General features: G+C 37.5%; 2 protein-coding genes across 2 annotated transcripts in view; one reads left to right on the forward strand and one right to left on the reverse strand.

Annotated features, from left to right (window-relative positions):
* Positions 1–221: 221 nt before the first annotated feature.
* Positions 222–10,261, forward strand: LOC140241815 (kynurenine/alpha-aminoadipate aminotransferase, mitochondrial-like). Its single transcript, XM_072321569.1, has 11 exons — positions 222–450; positions 1,121–1,189; positions 1,928–2,060; positions 3,571–3,645; positions 4,018–4,130; positions 4,717–4,876; positions 5,348–5,430; positions 5,887–5,983; positions 6,334–6,460; positions 7,726–7,934; positions 8,605–10,261. Exons 1-11 carry the CDS (start codon positions 296–298, stop codon positions 8,665–8,667), a joined length of 1,284 nt encoding a protein of 427 aa, XP_072177670.1. The 5' UTR covers positions 222–295; the 3' UTR covers positions 8,668–10,261.
* Positions 10,262–10,359: 98 nt separating this feature from the next.
* Positions 10,360–18,880, reverse strand: part of LOC140241813 (structural maintenance of chromosomes protein 3-like) — a 32,180-nt gene continuing 23,659 nt past the window's right edge. The window contains exons 24-30 of the mRNA XM_072321568.1: positions 18,307–18,467; positions 16,624–16,854; positions 15,896–16,060; positions 15,041–15,118; positions 14,297–14,474; positions 13,344–13,450; positions 10,360–12,441 (exon numbers count right to left, since the gene is read on the reverse strand). Coding sequence (XP_072177669.1) covers positions 12,370–12,441; positions 13,344–13,450; positions 14,297–14,474; positions 15,041–15,118; positions 15,896–16,060; positions 16,624–16,854; positions 18,307–18,467 — 992 coding nt within the window. The 3' untranslated portion in view covers positions 10,360–12,369. The remainder of the gene's footprint in view (positions 12,442–13,343; positions 13,451–14,296; positions 14,475–15,040; positions 15,119–15,895; positions 16,061–16,623; positions 16,855–18,306; positions 18,468–18,880) is intronic.

The raw sequence follows: 18,880 nt of genomic DNA on the forward strand, positions 1-18,880 counted from the left end.
TTGATTTGAACGATACTAGTAATGGTAAGAAGACTAAATGTACATGATTTCCAAAGTTCCAATGAGTGATATTTATTATTGTGAGATATTTACTTGAATTAATAAAGAAAAAACTCAAAATTATTTTTCATTTCTTTTTTATCTTGGTAAGCCAACTTTTTAACAATATAACGTCACCAAGCATATGAACATTGATGACAAAAGGATTTGTGCGGACAAAGGCTTGGATAAGCATTTTCATTACAGCTAAGTCCACATGGCTACTATTTAAGCCATAGGCTACTATGATGTCACCATGATAATTATTTTCTCTTCACATTATACTGATGCGTTCCCTCGTAACAATTCAGCCAGAATGGTGAGGGACTCCACAACACCACTGGTGAACATGGCGCCGGGGGACCCCAGTGATGAGAGGTCGTATTTTGTTGGAGCCAAATTTGAACTGAGGTAGGTGTTTCTCACAGGCTAAGTCTCTTTAATCTGCATTATCTCCTTACTAGACATCACTTGAGCGAAAGAAACAATCTCACATCGCACTGACATCCGCTCGACCATAGTTACTTAGTGTGAATACGCAATAAAACTTTTTATGGGAATTTATGAACAATATCAATATAGGCGTTATTGGAGAACAGCCACGGTACAGTGAAAGAGGCTATTATGCATGGAACGACCAATAATCCTGAGTTTGAACCTATCGAATAAATGATAATAATAACAATGTATGTCCCTAAAATGGAAACAAAACATACAATCAGAATAATGTGTAATCTCCAATGTGTAAGAATGTATGTTTACACATTTGGAGACAATTACTTCCTGGAACTATTTCTTTTTATTTTTAACTGTCATATCGCAAGCGGTGCACCCATGAAATTTAAGCTGAATTATGTATTAATTTTGGAGCAAGCGCCATGAGCGCCCGACTTGGCGGATACCGGCGCTATACAAGACTTCATCATCATCATCATGTGCTGTAAAGAAACAACACTTGGTTTAAATTAAGACTCAAAAAGTTCTGATATCATATTATTTGTGAGGTAAATGTAAAACAAAAATAAAATGGCCCCAGTGTTTCTTTACACATCGTAAATTATTATTTTGTATCTCATTGTAGAGATGGCTCTTCCCTCGAGCTTGACAAGGAAGACATGAGGATCGCCCAGCAGTACAATAATTCCGACGGGTAAGAGAGTTCTACCCGGCTACAAAGATCGACTAAAGAGATCAATCAAAATATGCTATGCCCTCCACTGTCTTGAAACTCAGTTCATCATGTCGTAAGACATTTACAAAATACAGACAAAATAGATGTTTTTCTTTTAGATGTAATCATTCAGTTAAATCTGAGGAATGGGAAAATACATTCTGTGTATTATACTTACTAGTCTTGAAGATAATCATGAAATCAAAGCAGTGAAACTTTTCTGTCGCTTATTACTCTCAGTTGAAATGTGATTTCAATAAGGTGCATTGAGGTTCAAATAATGATAAATGACAATTTTGTATCATTCAGACATGCTCACAATAAATGTCACCTCATCAAAAGTGTCCGTTATTGTTTACAAGCGATGATTATGCGTCGTCGATGAGTTATCTACAGAATGATGTGTGACAACATTTCTATCTATATGTTGCAGGGAGGTTTGCATTTGTGTATAGCATGCACGATTATTTGTGTAAAGGCAGTTTGCGGTACTGCTCCATATACACACTAAATCGACCATGTCACTATGTCTTTACCATGTTTGCGACATGCATGACATACAGCTACCAAACAACTTCACGACATATCAGTAGTCTGACTTATCTATCCCATTCAAAGTAGGGTTAACAATCATATATACACTTGTCATTCTAATGACCATTCTCTCTGAACCGATCTCATCTTGGGTTCATTCATTTCACCCACTTTCCCACACAGAATAGTTCCCCTTCGTGAATTCCTGACTGACGTGACAGTGAAGCTTCATAATCCGCCAAACTTTGGTGACCCCAACGAGGAAAAGGCCCTGCGTGTTATAGTAACTGGAGGGAATCTGCATGCTTTGGCTATTGTGAGTAATGGTTATCTTTGTCAAATCACATACGCGGAAAACATTTCAAAGGAGATGTTATGAAAACACAAAAATATAAAAGTGAACATAACTTGTGCATTGGTACTTTGGGAAATAAACTGTTCAGATGTTAGTGTGATTGGTTTCTTGTTTCTTGAGCATTCGAACTGAACGTAGTTTAATCTGACAGTGATGTCCAGTAACGTGACCATTGATGGTGTCATATCACGGAACGGCACTGCTGTTAAACGGTACTCTTTTATATTAGTTATACGCCTACTATTTACAACTTTTCTTACCCCCCCCCCCCCCAAAAAAAAAAAAGAAAGAAAGAAAAAAAGAAAGAAAGAAAGAGTGCGAGTGCTTCCTCTATTACTCTAACTTTCTAAACACTTCAACCTTCAAATCCATATCAATCGCTGATATAGAGGTAATAGTAGGAAATTTAAGGGTATCGTTTGAGAGAGAGAGAGAGAGAGAGAGAGAGACAGACAGACAGACAGGGCGGTGAGTTGGCTCAGTCGGTAGTGCATCTGTCTCACGATCCTTTGGGCCCGGGTTCGAACCCGAGTCTGGACTGAGTAATGTTGTGTGTGAGCATACCGTCCCCTCGAGCAAGAAGCAAAACACTCGATCTGTCCCTCAGATAGGACATAATAGGTCCCGTGTATGAGAGAGTCACAACTCCTGCACGTAAAAGATCCCGCTTCATTCATTCATCGCAAAGAGCAGGGTGTTTAACCCGGTGAAGTGGTCCAACCTCACATCCAACTAGACCCCATGGAAGACCAGCTTAACAATATGGGCTATCCAGCCATCTTCACAGATGGAAATGTACAAACAAACAAAAACAAAAAACAAAACAGACAGATTTGAGGGCCTTTTTTAACGGACAAAGCCATACTCAGTGTCACTCAACCTGGAAATAAATCACTGTTTTATCAAAACAGGATATCCGACACTTTGTCTCCCAACGGAAGTTGGTATTTCCTCAGCATTGTTGTAAGTCTTTTTAAGGAGAATTACATACGTTTTTGTATAAAAAATATCGAAAATTATACTAAAAGGTCGAAACATATTATAGACCTATACATGCATATGTTATCAAAAGACACACAGTAATGCCTATATACATGTCAATGGTGGGTGACAAAATATTCCCGTATCATTTTGTCTCCTTTTTCAGTAGCAGTATTTTCCAGAGTTACAGTAGGTACACTCACATGACTACTTCAAGTATAAACGAAATATGGCTCAGTTTACTCCCAGGTCATTATGTGCCTGCATATCAAAGTGACAGATGTAGGCAAGAACAAAGTTCACTTACACTCCGTTAAGTGGAGCGTGGACCTCAGACTCCCACTATTATGATTGAAAACATTATTCAATCAGAAAGGCTAGTGTTATGTTATACCTTTTGTAAACTAGTAAACTGCGGATTATGATATTCGACATTAACTTTTACTAGACGTTATTTTGTCATGTATTATTATCTCTCACTCTTCATTAGGCTACGGCTACCCTGCTGAATGAAGGAGACAAATGTTTGCTTCCCGAATATGGCTACAGTAGCTTTTTTGGACAGGTGAGATTACTTTAGATTAACAGAAGTTTATAGGACAAGTGAGGCGATTAGAGTATTTATGTCTGAATACTTTCCCATAAATGTGTTTTGAACCCATCAAAAAGCTCTTACACCATAGAAGGGGGATGGGGACATAAAATACATTATACTATATGTGTGTGTGTATTTGTGTGTGTGTGATTGCATGCGCTTCTGTGCGACATAAACGCTTTCCTTTCAATGATATAGCATTGTCAGATATAGATAATTGTATTGTGTGTGGGGATGGGGGAATGGGTAAGTGTGTATGTATGTGTGTGTGTTTATGTGTTTTATGTGTGACGTTCGATCCAGTTGACTCAACCATTTACTGTATGATTTCTATAATTGCAGCTGAAGCTCATGAATGTTGACTTTTTGTCGTACCGGGTGGAGAGTGACGGACCTAACATCGAACATCTGGAAGAAACTCTCTCTCGCTGGGATCCAGACGATAAAGAAAACTGGTATCTAACAGTCAAACGGACTCAGTGATGCAAAGCTTAACCCTTAAAAAAAAAAAAAAAAAAAAAAAAAAAAAAAGACATATGTGTGGATTCAGTGTATGCAGGAAGATACGGAAAGTACTCTGCGAAAGTTTGAGGAATAAGAACCCAAAGTTATGAATATACATTATTTTGAATTTCGGCGAGATTATGAATATGCAGGATTTGATCGAAAGCAATAAATATCACTGAACATACATTGCTGAATATATTGCTAAAGTTTTACACTTTGATTATATACGAGGGAAAGCGGAGATATTTCAGCCACTGATATAAAAAAAGTACGTACTTACACTGACTTACATAGACATTCTAAGTCATGAAAAACAAATGAGAAATTAGATGAAAATAATTTGCCGTTAACCGTGTTTTCAGTCATCGGAGTTGCTGGTCTACCCAATATCAGCATTAACCATTAATATTAACGTTTAGGATTGATGTTAGTCGTTATCTGACTTCAATCCCATAACTTGTCCATTCACCGTGGATGATAATAATGCTGCTCTCTATTCTTTGTTTTCTCATGGGTTCTTTTGTCGTCTGAAAGGGACAAGCGGCCCAAGGTGCTTACCATTGTCCCAAACGGAGGAAACCCGACCGGGGAAACGACGTCTCTGGAAAAACGACACAAAATCTACGTCTTGGCCAGAAAATACAACCTTATTATCATAGAGGACGATGCCTATTACTTCCTACAGTTCAGTGAGGTAAACATTCACATGCAAAGAGAAACGGATAAAAAAAAAAGCGAAACTGTCTGGACAATTAATTGTAGAAACACTCGACCATTGTCATCTTCAATTGAACATCCTTTCTGATAGACAAGGGATTTTCACTAGCCCGGCAATTCGTAGATCTGATTTAGAGACATATAGAATATTTGTTGTCATACCGAAGGTTTCACACCAGCTCTTGTTACATGAAAATTTCAACCATGCACCACTTTCCCTGTAGGAAAAGCCACAAAACTTATTAACTTAAATTCAGTTTCAGGATGATTATGTCATATTTGGAGGGAATGAATGGAATCATCGTATCAGTATTCTGTAACTGGTCATTTTAGTAATCTTATTTTAGTATTTATCATTTATCAGGAAGAGAGTCAAACTATTGATGCAATGGGGCAAAAATCAACTTTCTTACTCTTTATTTTCTTTCCATCACTATATTCCCCAAAGTCTCGCATTCCGTCTTTGCTCTCCATGGATACGGACGGAAGAGTCGTGAGATGCGACACGTTTTCAAAGTTCATGGGACCAGGGTAAGACGATCTATCACTGCGTGATATAGTTATACTCAATGTAGTCCTACTCATTCACTTAATTTAAGGGACGTAGTCGGTTGGGTGCTTGTGATGAAAGCCTAAAGCTATCAGTTCTTAGGTAGTAGCTTTCCCCTACTTCAAAGGAGGTGATTTATGCAGCACTCGTTTTCAGACCCTCCCATATTTCATCCTATACTGATTCTTTGTTCCGTGTGAGCACTACTCTTCCTTCAGACCTACCATCATTGTTAGTCTACATAACATCTCGAAATATTCACGTCAATGTCTCCAGTGGCTCAGGGACATCTTGTGCTATCCTTTTACCTTACCCGAAGCCGAGCTCAGGAATTCTTGCTTAGGAGTCAGATATCCCAGCAATGACAACCCGTAGCTTTTTCAATTGAAGATTTTACCTGATACCTGAACCAATTTCATGATTCTTGATCTTTCCAGTTTTCGCGCAGGCTGGCTCAGTGGACCGAATGCTCTGGTGACAAAGATGTTGTTTGAGCTGCAGTATATGATACAACATGCCAGCGTTTTAACACAGGTGTGATGACGCTTCTAAAAACAATTTTTTTTTCATTGCTTTTAAAATCTTGTCCTTGCATTTCTTTGCGATGGAGTTATTTGATTTACAGAGAGTACAATGACTCTAAAACACGATAGCAATAAAAAAATTAGATAAATAACTAAAACAAGGATTATCTAAAATGATAATTGTTTAGATGCTGCATATCAGTTACTCCCGTAATATCTCAATTTCCTCAAAGGTTGGTAGCTGTTGCTATATTGTATATAATACCTTCAGCCTCATTACGAAATTACGAAACTTTCCTGAGGATTGTCTGTTAATACGTGACGTCATAATAGGCTACGATCGCATCTCGTCTCCTGAAGGTAACTCTGAACAAACTCCTGAGACAGTGGGGGATGGAAGAATTCCTTCGGAATGCCAACGATCAAAGGGGTTTCTACTGGAAGAGACGGGACTTCAGTCTACAGAGTGCAGAAAAACATCTCAAGGGTAAGAAACTTGTACTCTGTTAGGTTTATCACTCTTAGTGTTGATTATATCATTCTATGTTAAAGGAGACCTCCGGATGATTTTCAAATTTTTACATTTGAACATATATAAATTAGTTATACTGGGTACAGAGTTTCAGGATTTATGATGATTGGGATGAAAAATAAGAATGTTTTCGAAGTTTATAACAAATTACAATGAACAAGGATGATGACATGGCAGCCTCACCATAAGAATGCATGAGATGTGGCTCAAGGAAGCAGCTCAAAAGAAGAAGGCATGCATAGATTACACACAGGTGAGCTTGCAAGCATGCGGTATTGTAATGGAATGACACTGCTACATTTCTGAGATATGTGAGGCTCCTATGTCATCATCTTTGTTCAGTGTAATTTGTTTAAGGTTTTTGAAAGTACTGTTTCTGTGCTCAAGAACCACAATAAATTCTACAAATCTATACATGAAGCTGTTGATTTATGTACTACATGATGTGAAATTATGAAAATCGTCCGGAATGCCCCTTTAAAGAAGGAGGAAAAAATAAATGCTTTGAACAAAAAAACCCACTTTTTCATCATCATCGTTATCATCAATACAAGTATAATCATGATTAGAATTGTCAGACTGTTTGGACTAATTGAACATGGTCACTTTAAACATGACAACACACGAGCAACGGGAATAACAGCTTTTAGTCCCTTCTGAAGGACTAGGCAATGAGGATATTAAAAGTGCTTGCCTTGAGACCACTGCTGCCAGCTGACTCGGACCAGGGACCTGAATGTTGAGGGTCCATGATCATATTCACTGAGCCGCAGCTGCTGGTCTATGTCATCATTCTAGGTGTACAGTAGTAGGATTGTAAGCATTGTCATCAACAAAATCTTTAACACTCATTTTAAACATTACTGCACTCATTATCCCTTATGATAAATTATATAAACTTACTATGAACAATTCATTCTCTTGACCTGCCATAGAATTCATCATTTCAAAATCATTTGCAGAATCGAATTCATAGCCACCGAAACTACAAAGTATCATCGATGATTAAAAATGGTAGCCCCATAGGTGAAGAACATGTCCAGTAAGAGTTAAAGCATGATTAATCGAGAAAGCAAAGGATTCAGTTCACCCCTTCACGTAAAATCATTAAATTTACAAATCTTGGAAAAAAGGATGTGGCATACAAAATGTGAACTACACCAGAGCACGAAGTGTTTCAAAGGGCCTTTAATGGATGTGATCCTACTTTTGATTTGAAGGTTTGGCGACCTGGACGGTGCCCCAGGGCGGCATGTTTCTTTGGATTAAGGCCACCGTCATCGACGACGGAGAGAAATTCCTCGCCGACCACGCCATAAAGAACGGATTCATGATGACACCAGGGAGTATCTTTGCCCACGATCACCAAGCCCCTTGCCCATACCTCCGGCTTTCCTTCACCGCGTGTACGGAAGAAAAGTTAGATGAGGTAAGCATCTACATGTACCATAATTTTTCAAATCTTTCAACAAAAAACAAACAAAAAAAAAAAAGCCATGAAACCTTATCTGATGGTTCCACATTTTTACGCAAGTAAAATGGGGCACAAATACATTTATGAAAATAAGCTCATGCGATGCTCTGTCACTGCTTGCCAAGTTTTCTTGAATTCAAGGCGTATACAAATTTTCATCTGATACTCTTGTCGACCATTTTGTTTGCTGCATAATAAAATGCTTCATCTCGATCACTCATCAAGCATATCAAAAGGTGACAAGAAGACGCGTTCCTTGTACCAGTTAGCTCAACACCACTCGGTTGAAAGCATTCATCAAAAAGTCATTTTGTAACATTATTGTCCTTGATGGACTGAGAAATGCTAAAGGAATTCAGTGACAAAATAGATGATTATAGACAAAGAATTCGACTTGGATGGGAGCATTTTTCATGATTCGTGTCCTAAAAAATTGTATTTCTGATTGATAATGCCACCATCCTGGCGGGCAAAGACGGTGGCAGTGCTGGATGATAACTTTTGTGTATGGATGTTGTATCATACACACACACATTGTCTCAAGTTTCCATATACACAGGCCTACTCACTAGATTTTCTACGAATAAATTTGACTGTGCCATGCATTTGTTGCCTTTTTTTTCAGGGCATAAAAGCACTAGCAACGGCCCTCAGGGAAGCTGCAGACGAGAAACAAGTGAAGACATGAAAATGTTGTTTCCAAGGAAACTGTCATCATGCTTTCTGATGCAATCCTGACACTGGGTCTTGCGGAATGATGACCGACTGAGCAGCTAAATGATAATACTTTCATGAAGTATCAAAACTAAAAATCTATATTTTTAATAAAACTATTGCCACCACAGTAATTACACGCATAATACATGTTACAATAAAAGTGAAACGCTTAAGCACGTTAAAAATGGTAACCAAACACAGGGAAGTGTTCTTTTTTGTTTTGTTTATACTGCCCTTGTGTGTGTGTGTGTGCTTGTATGTGTATATGTGTTACTGCCTGTTTGACTGTCTGCTCAAACTACAGTATTCTTTTCTAAGAGCGTAATCATAGTGTGTGTTTCTGCTCCGAGTCATCACTTGTAATTATGTGGCAACATTTCCACTTTCTTCACTGGAAGTTGTGAGTGAGGCTGACGGTTGTAAATGAATGTCGGTTATATGCCAAACTGGAAGACAAACATGTTTAATGTAGCCGAGTGTTTGCTACATATTGCATATCACAAAAAGAGTACGATCGAACAAGAATGGCTGAAATCTAAAGCTTTCTCAGATTTACCTTCCCGAATCCATTCAGTCAGCTGCAGTGTGAAAGTACAGCACCTTTTTTTTTGATAGTTTCTTTGTTTGTTTTGAATTTAAAGAAAGTTGTATCTCTCCTTAAAGCGAAGAACGCTGATGGAAGGGTATCATTGGTTGAGTCAATGCTCCAAACTCTCTTAACTTTTGTCGCATTCAAACCTTTCCCTTCATCTTATGCAACGTATACTCACGTAACCACTTCAGCAGCCGTGTAAATATTGGGGTGCTGTTCGTTATTCCGAAGGTTCGCTATTCCGAAGGTTCGTTGTTCCGAAGGGTCGTTAATCCGAAACACGCAAATTCCCTATACCTAGAGGTTCGTTAATCCGAAAATGAAAAGGGGTTCGTTAATCCGAAAATTTGTGGCGTTATTCCGAAGGTTCGTTATTCCGAAGATCGGTTAATCCGAAAATGAAATTCGGAACAATGAACCTTCGGAATAACGAATCTTAGGAATAAAGAGCCTTCGGAATAACAAACCTTCGGAATAACGAGCTGTAACCAATTATTGTATGCTGGTAAAACGTACATGTAGCTCAGTATTTTTCCCTTTTTCAAGAGAATTTGTTAATTTGTTTCCCTAGCTATTCATGTACACAAATGTATGACGTCATGGATATCAGAATGTGAATGTCAAAACTTCCATTACATCCAACTGATGTCTGCTTTGCACATTGTAAACTCCAACCATAGATGTGCTTTACCTAGTCTGTTAACAGCAGGATTTACATTCTCTTTTGTCAGTCCAAACAGTTTAATAATTTCTCTCATGTTTTCAGATATTATGTACAGTGTGATATTATGTTACAATTTAGGCTCTTCTCATTCGGTGAAAAAAAACAAAACAAAACAAAACAAAAAACAATCGAGAATAAATGACTTAGCATCGTAAAGATGCATTGCGCAAAATGTCGTACCCCCTTATGGTTAGCACTAAAGAATGTGCACAGGCAGGGCACCCTCCTTTTTCGGTTCTCTCATTGTTTACAGTGTACAGTGGACTCCCATTATAACGAAGTCCTCAGGACCGGCAGTTTTCTTTCGTTATAACCGAACAAATAAACAATTAAAAAAATACAGCCGATAATTTTGCGACCTGGATTTTTATTTCATTGTACATATACATGTAACTGGAATTTCGTTATAACCATGTTCGTTATAACAGGAGTGCACTGTACATGTATTCTACTTGCATTATGGAGTGTTATCAAGTCCATTCATCGTGTGTTCTACTTGCACTACAATGTTATTAAATCTGTTGATTGTGTACTCTACTTGTATTACTCAGCATTGTCAAGTTCATTCACCATGTTAACCGTTACACATTAAACACAGGACTTTGTTTGATTAAGTGGATCGTGATCCGTAGCTACAAATATTGCATTTCTTTGCGCGAGTGTGATGCTTCACAAATGCTCATAATGCCAAGAATTATCAAAATACACATAATGGAATCTCAAGTGAATAATGTTCTCATCAGGACCACTCATTTGAAATGACTTAGAAACAAACAATGAGATTTATTAACAAAGTTGCATTTTAATTGCAACAAAAAAAAAAATAGTCGTACACGTGCAGATTGAGAAATCTACTAAGAGAACTGTTGCAATGATTAAATGTGGAACTGACATGAAATGACCACCACTCTAATCAAGAAAAAAAAAATCCAGTTGATGAAAAATTCAACTTACAATGAAAATTCTACCCAAAGGAGGGGACAGACCAGCAGCTTGCCTTGAGATACTCTATATCAGAAGGGAAATTGTTCAAGATATTAATTGAGAAAGTTACTGCTAGACATAAAAGTGTGGAGTCTTTGAGTACTGCACTGATTCATTGTGGGCTTGACAGGTGTTGTAAACTCATTGTCACTGATATTGAGCTAGATGGGATCAAAGTGAAAATTCAAAGTTGAATGAAATTTGTACTGTACAGATCCTGACTTGCTGAACAATATGTTACTTGCTAATTCTGGTTTTGAATCTGAATGTTTAAATCAATATCTCAGTTATAAGGCAAAGCAGATTTGATAAGAGAAGAATTGACTCAGTTACCTGGTACAATATCCTTGAACAAGAACTACATACGATGTACTGTATATACATTGGTGAATATTACCCATATGTTACAAAAGCCTGTTTGAACATTTTAGAATTACAAACATAATATTCAAAGACAAACTATTACAATGGATACAATTTCTGTTTTCAATATTGTTGGCTATCTACAACGGTGAAAGATAACTCTGCCTTTAGATACATCCTATCATTAATGCTTTCTGTGCAGAAACAATTCACTTTCAACAAATTCATAAGACACACAACAAGAGATAAACATAAACACATCTATAACTGTTACTAACGTATGCATGTCACCCATACATGTACTACATTTTACGTTTTTATAATACGTGTATGTAAGTTACACAAAACCTTTACAGCAATCATATGGTGAATTCTACAAACCTGTTACATCAATCATTCCCATATTATCAACTTCAATTGTAGCAATCACATGCACAAAAAACAAAAAACAAACAAACAAACTAAACTGACAAAGTTCATGACTCTTGCTGAGTCTTTACATCATGTTTTGTCCAAGTTGTGTAGATTGAACAAAAAAGGAGCATCACGAATTGCCTTGTAAAATCAAAAACTTGTCTTGCCTGGCCGAGTTTAGTTTCTTTTATTATACAAGTGTATGTCAAACTGGTGAGAAGTTTGCATTTTTGCAAAACCAAGGAAACAGTTTACTCTTCTTTTGATAATGCTAAAAATATGAAAAGAGAGATAATGACATGAAGAGATACAATTTACAAGACAAACGACTAGAATACACTGTCAGACAGAAATGATGCAACTTTCTTACTTCACTTTCCTTTTTAATACTTTTGTCATATCCATAACAACAACAGCAAGTATTTACATTTCTTAAAAGGACATGTAGGCAGCCTGTTCTCATGTAATACCACACAAACATTTAATTACCAGTGTTGGCAAAATCTGCGTCCCTTTGAACACTTAGTGGAATAAAGTCGAACATACACATATATACATGCTGAGTGAACAAGCACCATGGGTCAGTCCATTCCATTCTAGGTGTGTGCAATATCATCCTCCAGGAAATCTTGTGCTTGATCCTTGCTGATGACATCAATGTGACTCACCTGTAAATAAAATGGTAGAACCCTTATTTACATGTGACATTACTGGATATTCTCTTTAAGGTATGTTTTTGTCAGTGTTTGGCCACAAGCATTGCTTCCTTGCTAACTTGTCTAAAGCACTGGGAAGATTTTGTTGTATCTATAAAGATTTTGCACTCACTTCAAAATCACAGACAAAAACATGGCGGGTCTACAAAAAGGTCAAGGCTAGTCACACTACACAGAAAGGGTGGGTAGGTTAAGACTAAATGAGGGAAATGACAATAGCATATTTATATCATGTATCTATTCATTCAGTTTGTGTAAAATGCAATGATGCTACACACTGACAAGACAATAATCTATACATTCAGCACAGTGGACCAGTTTATCATAAAACTGTACATGGGACATTCTTAGGGTTCTGTCACAAAGCCAACTGCAATTATTTTACTTGGGGTGAGCAACACTGCAATCGGTCAACATAAATATCATTTTGAGCTGAGTCAGGGGAGTAGATACGAGGTGTGTGAGGTAAACATGATTGAATGCATAATCTGGTATCAAAAGTATTTCAAGTAAAAAGGAAATCTTTATATGATACACCAATCTTGTACATGATATATAATAGTCTGTTGTATTGAGACAATGCAGCTCAATATAAGAGTATTTACACTGATAAACCCATGTAAAAACATGAGTGTACTGTATCCCCTTAATGCACATGAAACTTTTGCATACCGAGTGTAAATCATTACACTGTGCATCACAGCAAAATGATAAATTCCCACAATGCCATTAATGGCAACTTTCACTTCACAGGAAATCTTAACAAGGGGTCAAGGGTCATAAATGTCACAAAGACTATGTAGTCTGCTTGCTCGGAGGAAGTTCTGCAGCAGAGCCAAGAGAGAATTACTAACCTTGTTCCTGAACTTGACACCGTAGAACTTGTCGGCTGATTCCAGGAGTTCGGGTCTGAAGGTAGTTGTGATGAACTGAGCATTGGACGCCAACTCATGAATCATGTCTGTAGAGAAATAGAGGATCGTTTACAAAGAAATTCTCTACTCAAGCCTGTAAATCAGCAATGACTTTGATGGATATGAAACAAACTAATTAAAACAAAGTTCTCCACTACAATCTGTAGCGGCCACGATAATCCAGCCTTAAAGTGCATCTCTGTGTTGACTTTTATGCTATCACAAATTGAAATCCTTCCATACAGCACATATTTAAAGATGCCAATTGCTTCCTTTTTTTTTTTTTTTTTTGGCAGTATTTTGCACTATTTCCCCTCCCCTCCCAAAGAATGCTGCAGGTGAGATGGAAAATACTGTTCTCAAAGTGTTACTACACATTACGACTGCACGAAAGGTAAAAATACTTTTTCCACCGAAAAACAGCTTTCAAGCGGTAAGAATACCGCATTAATGTTTGCAAGGTTGGCATCCCTGCACTTTACACGTCTGGCTGTCACACAGCTTCATTTTGCTATGAGCTCTGTAAAGCTCATTTTGTGCACTGCTGAAAGAGTAGCACAAATCACTGTAGTCAGGTGATGTATGTATGCTTATAATAATGATTAAACACTGTACGATTGAGGTGAGCACAAAGAAAATTGTTAGAAAAAGAATGAAAGTCAAATCATATAATGTAATATTACAGTATCTCAAAGTAGAGACAGCATACATACTTGAGCCAAAGTAGTCTTCGACATAGGAGGCAGTTGAGGCTGAGTGTGCTGTCTTATGTCTATGTCAATCATGCCCCTATTGATGTTTGTGACAGAGACTATTTTATAAAAGGGAAGTCTGAGTTCAGTCTCTTCCTCTGTTTATGGTGAAGGAGAAAAGAAATGTTCAGAAGCACCCACCTGCCACAGCCTTCCTGTGCATAGCATCCAGAGCAGAGTCAATCTCATCAAAGAGGTAGAATGGGGCGGGGTCACACTTCTGGATGGCAAAGATGAGAGTGAGGGCAACGAGTGACTTCTGACCTCCAGAAAGCTGCTGCATTTCACGAGTCTCACCTGCTTTACCAGAGAAGGACACCTGGACAAAGAGAGATACCAATGTCATCAATCCAATTAAAATGTTGGTATTATTTCTTATTGCTTTGCTTGAAATGGCAACAAAATATTAGCTGAAAAATATCACACATACGATCACTGTTAGTAGGCTTCCTTCAGCATACGTAACTTCTGTTAAAGGCATGCAGTGGACTCAAGTTATAATGAAGTCCTCGGGACCGGCAGTTTCTTTTGTTATATAAAAAGTTTGCTGTAACCAAACAAATACACAATAAAAAACATAGAGCAGATAATATGGCAATACTGAATATATTGAAAATAGTGCACTGTACATGTATTACAATATAGACTGGTACGGTGACAGTTATCAGCAGTTGGTTAAGTAGTTAGACACTGCTTTAGAATTTGTCTATTCAGCATTTTAGAGAATTGCTATTTTCAATCAAAATACATTTTTCATGTCTAGCTCCCTCTACACTTGCTAAGTTGATTTCTTCTATGGTTACATGCATGTATTTCCATTCAAAATGCAGAGCAAATTGTGAACCCTCCAATCAAAGCTCACTGGCATGCTGAAGAATTCCTTACCTTGATGCCAACACCAGTAAACTGCTCCACCAGGGGAAGACCACTTGCCTGGGAACCGGTAGCTCCCTCTGCATCCAGCTGAACAAACAAACAATGATATGAAAATAAATACACTGTGTATGACAGATGGAGAAGAAAACTTAAGTCACAAACAAAAGAAATTTAGATGTAAAGACCACAGGCATAGCATTATCCCACACTGAAGAGGTTGGACATCTTAATAAACCCTATCATCTTCTATCTTGTATGTAATAAGCTATGAATTAAATAATAAAAAGGACTACTACAGCACATTTATTGGGGCTCAACACATTAATGCTGCTTGTCCTGCAATATGTAAAGATATCAGCACAATTTAAGAGCCACATAGGGCTAGACTCTCACCTGCTGTGAACATATTCTTTACCTCCAAAAGCATTATTCATACAATGATGCAACTTAGTGGCACTACTTCTGAGTCTCAACTACAGAGTAAAAGGTCTTTAAAATTTACATCATTTGGGGTACTTAGATACCTGCTCCTGGGGTCCGTTTCATGAAGTCATCACATAAAAGTCTTTTCATAAATCTCACAATGGCAGAAGGTGCTCATAAGTACCTATGCGAGACTTTCAGAGAAGTAAAATCCATTTCGTGAAGTCTTTCATACTTGTGTCTTATTAGTGAAAAGTCTCTTGTAGGACTTCCATGAAACGGACCCCCTGGACCACAAGATGATGGCCTGCATCACATCTTACAAAGTGAGTCTGTTCACACAAAGTGAGTCTATTCACACAAAGTGAGTCTGTTCACACAAAGTGAGTCTGTTCACACAAATTGAGTCTGTTCACACAAATTGAGTCTGTTCACACTTACATCTTGAGATGTCTCATAGTCCCCTTTCTTCATGACCAATGTAGCCTTGCCTCCAGGCACCAGCTTCTCAAAGACTTCACTAAAATACTTGGACACCTGTTTGAAGGTCAGCTGGATGGCTTCATACTTCCGGTGTTCAAGTACATTCATCAAATCTGTGATGGCCTGGTAGGGAGAGGAGCAGAGAGCAACGGGTGTGTGGAAAAGAACAATCACTATTTTGTACTTCCTCAGTTTAGAATGTTGCAATAGTTTGGTGAAGAGAACACACTAATTGGCTGATTGTGCAATAATGCATGGAATAGCAGCTTATGCTGTTTCTTTGCTATTCTATGTCATCTTGAGAGAAATAAACTGCTAAATATCCTGTGTTCAGTGGTAAACTGTCTTGTGAGGCCAGCAGTCAAGTGAGATATCTCCTCTGGTTTATGTTTCATTGTGTAACGTGAAAACCAAATGCAAGTTGAGTCCAATCTACCAGCAAAAGGAGTTTTCATACAACAACTCAGAGCAACTACTGTAATAGATGCTAACCAAGAAAGAAATATTATTTTTCATTACAACTTGACCTGGTCATGTCCTTTTTGGTGATGTTGTGTTGAACCTGATAATGGATCTGCAGGCCAAAGTAAATTTAATTTCCCTCTCTTACATGGAAGTTATCATTCAAATTGTTGACTGTACTAGAGATTGCTCAAAATTGTCTGTTTTTGGCAAGGAGAACTTACAGCATGACCACTGTCCAGCTCATCCTTGCGTTTGATGAGTTTTTCCTTCTGGTCAGAAAAGTTGACAAACTGGTCCAAGGCCTTCTTGTTGACGTGACTGTATTTCTTCAGCTCCTGGTTACATTGCTCCAGTTTCCTAAAGAGCTGCTTCAGGGACAGGTGGGTGTATTTCTCAAAGGCGTCGCTAGGCAACGAGCCCAGTTCTCGAATCTTGCGCATGCATTCTTCTTTCTGCAGCAGGATACATTGAAATATCACAAGTAAACAATACATAGGTATGTATGTGCAACAAATGCCACAAGGAACAACAATTTAAAAGAACAAAACAAAAAAAAAAAACAAAAAAAAAAAAAACAAGAGAAGAGCACAGACAACACTTGTCAGCAAAGACTGAGTTGGGTGTTCTTCAACCATCATTTTTTTTTTTTTTTCTTTGCTAACTGAAAATTTCACATTATCTTCCTAAAATGAATTACAAAACTTTATCAATGTTGTGATCTACATATAAGATACATCTGAATGTCTGCAAGTTAACTCTAATCTTCAAGGTTGACTCCAAACTCAGCTGAAGTAATATAGGGCCATAAACTTTGACAGCTGGGCAAATTGTTGCCCTCTTGATGAAGACCAAAAATTACACACCGGGTTATAGTACATACTATCGCAACAAAAAATATCTTTGCTCTTATTCACCCTTCTACAATATTATTTCAAGCTCGTTTAACCCCTTAGTATCATCATCAGCCCCTTGTTTAAACAGGCAACGTAGTAACAATCTTTTCCATCACACCATCAATGTTGCAACCATTATAAAGTTGTCAACATTGTAATCTGTCAATATTCATCATGCTGTAATCATATCAATAATATCACCACCATCACCATCCTCCTCCTCATGCTCATCATCCTCACCATCATCAGCATCATCACCCTCCTCGTCATCATCATCATCATATTTTGGACTAAATGTTAATTTTCCTGTAAACTGCGTTTATAAACATCCGTATTAACCCTAAAAAGACCTGGGGGGGGGGGGGGGGCTTTTTGGGCCCCCCCCTCGACATTTTTCGCGATAAATCTGGAACGTAAAAATCTCGTGCCGTGACGTTTTATGACTTTTTTTAAAAGTCTTGCGCAACTTTTGAGACCAAATTCGCGACGCCTGGGTACGCGGTTCTGAAGTTACGCAATATTTTGTAAGTGCATGTCAGACCCGAAATTGCTCAAAAACGTGATTTCACGTACAAATCCAATGCAAATTCTGTTTCTGACCAAAATTCATAAATAACAATAAAATTCATAAGAAAAAAATTTTGATACCACCGTTTTTTTGATGTACATTCAATAAGAATCCTACACAGAGTACCTAAACCAAAAGTCAGCAGTTTTGGACCTTTAATTACAGATTTACTGCCATTTTTTTTTAATTCATGCATAAATTAGCATAATTAATTCATTAAAAATAAATTTGAATATTTGTGAAATAATTACCTATTCAGTTTTGTAGATTATCTTGTGGGTGACGCGCGTGACAATTTTCCTTGCGATCATGCAGTCAACGGCCAAGATCTTGCAGGGGGGGGGGCCATAGCCCAGTCTTTTTAGGGTTAAGCGCCTTATGAATGTATTGTATTATTATTAGTAGTAGTATTATTATCATCATCATCATTATTTTCATCCCACCTTTTTGAGAAGCAGACTCTGTTTATTGGTCATCTTTTCTAGCATCTTTGCATCATCACTGATTTTGTCTCCAAATTCCCTCTCTTTGCCCTTCTTCTCCTCCAAGTCTGATTGTTTGCTGCTTTGTTCCCTGTTCAGCGCCTCAAGCTGTGCTTCAATGTCTACCAGACAGTGTACAGAAAAGAAAGAAAGAAAGGGGAAAAAAAAAAGATCAGTTGACTCTCTAGGAGGCACTCTACTTCATGTTCATGTCAATTTGAATAGAAAGAGCAAAATCACAAAAAAAAACCTGTCAAAGTTATAAAATTGTACGAAAATGATATGATATTACTGAATCTTTAAGAGTCAAACATTTAAAGAAATGAACACATAAGTCATAATAATATATGAATATTTGCAAACATGGTATTCTTGCTCAGTAATATTCCATAGTCTGTTTTGGTTTTTTTTTAAATAAAAAAAAAAAAAAATTGTCCTTTCTTTGTGTGTACATTCCAATGATAAGTACTCTTTTCAACAGTTATCTTGACTGAATCATGACAATTCAAATTTAATTTGATGCTGAGGATGTAAT

This window comes from Diadema setosum, chromosome 18 (assembly GCF_964275005.1).
Source record: "Diadema setosum chromosome 18, eeDiaSeto1, whole genome shotgun sequence".
Taxonomy (NCBI): domain Eukaryota; kingdom Metazoa; phylum Echinodermata; class Echinoidea; order Diadematoida; family Diadematidae; genus Diadema; species Diadema setosum.

Excerpts from the sequence above, each read along its gene's own strand:
- LOC140241815 (XM_072321569.1), top strand. The coding sequence starts at position 296 with ATGATAATTATTTTCTCTTCACATTATACTGATGCGTTCCCTCGTAAC. Across the intron at positions 451-1,120 it reads GGAGCCAAATTTGAACTGAG|AGATGGCTCTTCCCTCGAGC; the intron begins GTAGGTGTTTCT and ends ATCTCATTGTAG. Across the intron at positions 5,984-6,333 it reads ATGCCAGCGTTTTAACACAG|GTAACTCTGAACAAACTCCT; the intron begins GTGTGATGACGC and ends CGTCTCCTGAAG.